The sequence below is a fragment of the Temnothorax curvispinosus genome, unplaced genomic scaffold, assembly GCF_003070985.1.
Source record: "Temnothorax curvispinosus isolate PA1 unplaced genomic scaffold, ASM307098v1 QBEX01009308.1, whole genome shotgun sequence".
In the NCBI taxonomy this organism is placed as follows: Eukaryota; Metazoa; Arthropoda; class Insecta; order Hymenoptera; family Formicidae; genus Temnothorax; species Temnothorax curvispinosus.
Window position 1 is genome coordinate 1 of NW_020219088.1, and position 4,541 is coordinate 4,541.

Here is a 4,541-nt window from a genome sequence, read left to right on the forward strand (position 1 = left end):
TAATACTACTTCTCACTAACGCCGTTCTGGCGGTACAATCGTCAACAGGCACCTTAACGTTTACGCTGACCGGAAAGAGTAGCATCCTCGCGGAGCACTATTTTCCCGCCGTGGATCTGAGCGACGGTGACTACGAGCTCGGTCTAACGTGTTTCAAGACTTATCACACAATTCCGAACGTGAATTCTTAGAATAATAAATTTTATTTCGACGAGGATGACACAGAAATTACGATTTCCGAGGGATCGTACAAGCCATACACGAGTTTTTGAAACGTGAAATTTCACGTAAACGTCCGCGACGCGTGGTTCGTTCCAACGACGATCGTCGTACGTCGATCGCGGATATCGCGCGAGAGGAGACTGTTCGCGCGAACGGCTACGAAGACGAGGTCGCGGAATACCTGGATAGTGCTTCGCGCAAATTACAATACGATGAAGAGCGAGATCAAGTGCGCTTTCAGAGTGAACTTTAACAAACCGAACAACGTCGGATCGCTGCTGGGATTCTTGTCGACGCGTATATTGCAGCCGAGACAGTGGCACGAATCGGACGCACCGATTAATATTATCAACGTAAACATTATCCGCGTGGAGTGTAACGTGACCGCGGGTGCGTACAGCAACGACAAACGCGTTCATACGATACACGAATTTTCACCAAGCGTACCACCGGGATACGGGATATAAGATATCGGAAACGCCGGCGCAGATTATTTATCTGCCGATCATCGCGCGGAGCATTACAAATCTAACGATACGCGTCGCTGATCAAGACGGACGATTGCTCAATTTTCGCGGAGAAGAGATCACCGTCAGATTGCACGTACGACGGCGAGAGCGATAACGCGCCAGTGTATGCGTGAACGTGAGTGTACGCGCGACATATGAGATGCTAGTGTTGAACGACTCGGAGCACGCGACAGATAACAGTAATATCTTTACGGCTGCACCGATCGACGATATCGTTAAGTCGACATTCGGTGGCGTTAAACAAGCGACGAGAAAGATGCTCAACGCGTCAAACGTTAAGTTTTTACAATCTCTGGGATTCGCGGTGCGAAACATCTAAACGATGACTGAAATTCTCAAGCGGAAGCTAACCGGTCTTTGACGATCGCATCGTCAAGATCGGGACTCACACGTACAACCCGTACGCCATCACAACGTTTGATTATAGCGACGAGATACGAATACCCATACAACAGCAGGATCTGTATACGTTGCCGTGCGAAAGTTTTCTCTACGTCGAAGGAACATTGACGGTGACCAGAGCAGCCGACCAAGTCGATAATGTGGTATTGGGTACTAATTGCGTCGCGTTCATGTTCGATGAGATTGGATACGAGCTCGACGGTATGGAGATTGATTGTTGCAGAAACGTAGGAATAACCAGCACGCTCAAGAACTACGTTACGGTATCGTCCGACAGAAGCGTGATCCTGCGAAACGCGAGCTGGGAACCACATAATAATCCGAACGGATATTTCAATTTCTGCGTACCGCTCAACTTGTTACTGGGATTTTGCGAGGATTACAAACGCGTGGTGATCAACGCTCGTCACGAAATGATCTTGATACGAGCGCGCAACGACAACAATTCCCTGGTGGGAAGTCTCGCGTTGGAGCCTACTATCAAAATACTCAAGATACAATGGCGAATGCCGCACGTGGTATTGAACGAGATCAACAAGCTGTCGATGCTGCGCGCCTTGGAAGACGGACGATATCTAAGTATGGGTTTCCGTTCGTGAGATCTGTACGAGTATCCCCTGTTGCAGAACACGACCAAGCACTCGTGGGCCATTAAGACCGCGACTCAGCTCGAGAAACCGCGATACGTCGTCTTTGCTCTGCAGACGGGTCGGAAGAATGTCATGTCCGCCGACACAAGCCGATTCGACAACTGCAACTTGACCAACGTAAAACTCTATCTAAACTCGGAAGTTTATCCGTACAACGATCTGAATTTGGACTTTGGCAAACACAGATGGGCGATTCTGTACGATATGTACGCACGTTTCTGCAAGGGCTACTACGGATACGAATATCTCGAGCCGAGTCTCACCGTTTCGACTTTTCTACGTAACGGCCCGTTCGTGATCATCGATTGCTCCCGCCAAAACGAATCCGTCAAAAACGCCACCGTGGATGTCAGAATAGAATTCGACTGCACGAAGAACGTACCGCCGAATACCTCCGCGTACTGTCTCATCATACACGACCGCGTGATTGAGTACAACCCGTTGACGAACGTGGTGCGCAAAATAGTCTGAGTGTTCGCGGCAACGTTGACGTGAATATTATTTTTTCTCTCTCTCTCTCTCTTTCCATCAGTCTCCGATAAAATTATTTAGAGAAGCAATGGAGAGAGGGAGGGAGGAGGAAGTATAAATCAGAGTGTCGCGAGACGATTTGCAGAGTTGCGCGTCATTCCTGTCGATTGACGCATCGACGAGCGAAAGAAAGATAAAGAAATCTCGTCATGTCCGTACCAACGTTCGTGGACCTGCAAGGATTCCTCGTCGGGATGAAATTTGTCGTGAAGGAGGTGGCGGTGCTGAGAAAAGGCTGCGTTCTGACGCATCACATTTTTACGTACCCCATGCCGTGGAATCTCCTCACAAAATCCGACAAATCGTGCGCTACCTGGTTGATTCGCAATCACCATGGATTACGATGGGAAGACGGGACGTGCCGTACAGCATGGTGAAACGCCTGATTACATCGGCCGTGCTTGGTATGGAAGAAGAAGAAGAAGAAGACGATGACGACGAGATGCCGACTCTCGTGTACGTCAAGGGATGCCAGAAACGAGAATGGCTGGTGGATCTGCTAGAGAATTATGCGCGAAAAAACCTAATCGTCGAGACTCTGGATTCGCATTACGAAGATATCGAATCTTTGAATAAACTAGATGACACCAATACTATGCGATGCGGAAAACATGAAAAGAATTGCGCGTTACAAAATGTAATAAAACTATTTAATTGGTGGTCGCGCGCGACGCCAGAAAGATTTGCGATCTTTTTTTAATAAATAAATTATATATAACTTTTTGTTTTCTTTTTTACTCCCCTTCCCCTCCCCCATCATCTTCGTTAGAGTAGGCTTTACTTCCCTCTCTCCTAAAAAATCCACTGCGCAGTTCTATAAACATTAATTTCCCCTCCCCCTTTCCCCACTACCACATCATTACTTTTTGGAGTTGTCGCGTATACGCTAGTTAAGCATCGTTCTCAGCGCCACCGTGTAGCGCCGTGTCGAAATATTTCCGGGAGAAACAACGATAAAAGAAAATGAGTTCTGCAGAGAAAAAGAATTCTAATAATTGTTGTTGTGTAGTGGGGTGCAAAAATACAAGAAAAAATACAAAAAATGTTCGTTTTTACTCATTTCCAAATCGTCCATGGGAAATAGAGCGAAAAAAGAAATGGATAACTGTGGTGCGACGTTTGACGTAAGTATCGTTGTGTCTTTTAAAATTATCTTTCAATATTTGTAATAAAGATTTTTTTGTAATATAGTTATTTTGTAATATAATTAATAATATCTTCTCAAACAATTATATATATAATCTCTGGGTATTATTGGAATGAAAATGTAACTACAAAAGTTAACCTAAAAACCTTAAAAAATTGTTTTGAAAAAGATTATATATATGTTTCGCAGTCATATATACTGTTAATAATGAGTATGTAAATAAAATTTAGTTAACAAAATTTTTTATTATAATAAAGAGAAAAAGAAAACTTATAACATATAAAATTAAATCAATTAAAAAAATCATGAGTATTCTGGGCAAAATAATTTATAGTCTAATAACTGTTTTGAAATAAGTTTTAAATGTCTCAATTTTAGAAGTTTGTTCAGACCTACTTCAGACTAATTTTTGTATCAGGATATATAAATCCATTAAGTGTATCAAAATTGTGTGTGACAAAATTGTGATTATTTAAAATAGCAAAATTTACTACTGCTTATTTTAGTAAAGACGGAAAGCCATGGATGCCTACGAAAAATTCAACAATATGCAGCATTCATTTTGTTGGTGGAGTAAAATCGGATAATCCCGGGAACGAAGCATTTTGTCCAACTATTTTTCCACCCATTTGTAGAAAAAAAACATCAGTTAATTCTGATAGAGCCAAACGTTTAGAAGCTAGACGAAAGAATGTAGAAGCTTTATGTGCGTCAAGTAGTGATTGTACGTTTTTGTAAAACAATAATTTATATATAGTAATTAAGAATAGTCTTATTTTTCTCCAATTAATTATTTATTTAAAAAGGTACAAATAGTAGTTAAAATTATGGTTACGTATAGATATAAAATATATAATTTTGTATTGTGCAATAATTTGATAATTATGTGGTTAAATTTTGTACTTCCAGATGATATAGATGTGTCAAATCATTGTCATTCAGTTCCATCTATAACAGTTGAAACGAATGAGATTGGTATTCAGACAGATGCTTCTTATGTGGTGGAAGAAGATGATGTTCCAAGCATTATTTTTTGCTCTATAGATTCTGTCCTTCATG

At 42.0% G+C, this 4,541-nt stretch overlaps 2 protein-coding genes across 2 annotated transcripts; both read left to right on the forward strand.

Annotated features, from left to right (window-relative positions):
- The first annotated feature begins 891 nt into the window (after positions 1-891).
- Positions 892-2,275, forward strand: LOC112458879. The gene is made up of 3 exons (XM_025022697.1): positions 892-1,056; positions 1,130-1,672; positions 1,781-2,275. The coding sequence occupies exons 1-3, from the start codon at positions 892-894 to the stop codon at positions 2,273-2,275; spliced, it is 1,203 nt and encodes a 400-aa protein (XP_024878465.1).
- A 962-nt stretch (positions 2,276-3,237) lies between these two features.
- On the forward strand, positions 3,238-4,531 carry LOC112458877 (THAP domain-containing protein 11-like; the record flags this gene model as incomplete). Its single annotated transcript, XM_025022696.1, has 3 exons — positions 3,238-3,459; positions 3,989-4,206; positions 4,392-4,531. Coding segments are annotated over exons 1-3 (519 nt in total), but the record flags the coding sequence as incomplete, so codon positions are not given.
- Between the last annotated feature and the right edge of the window lie 10 nt (positions 4,532-4,541).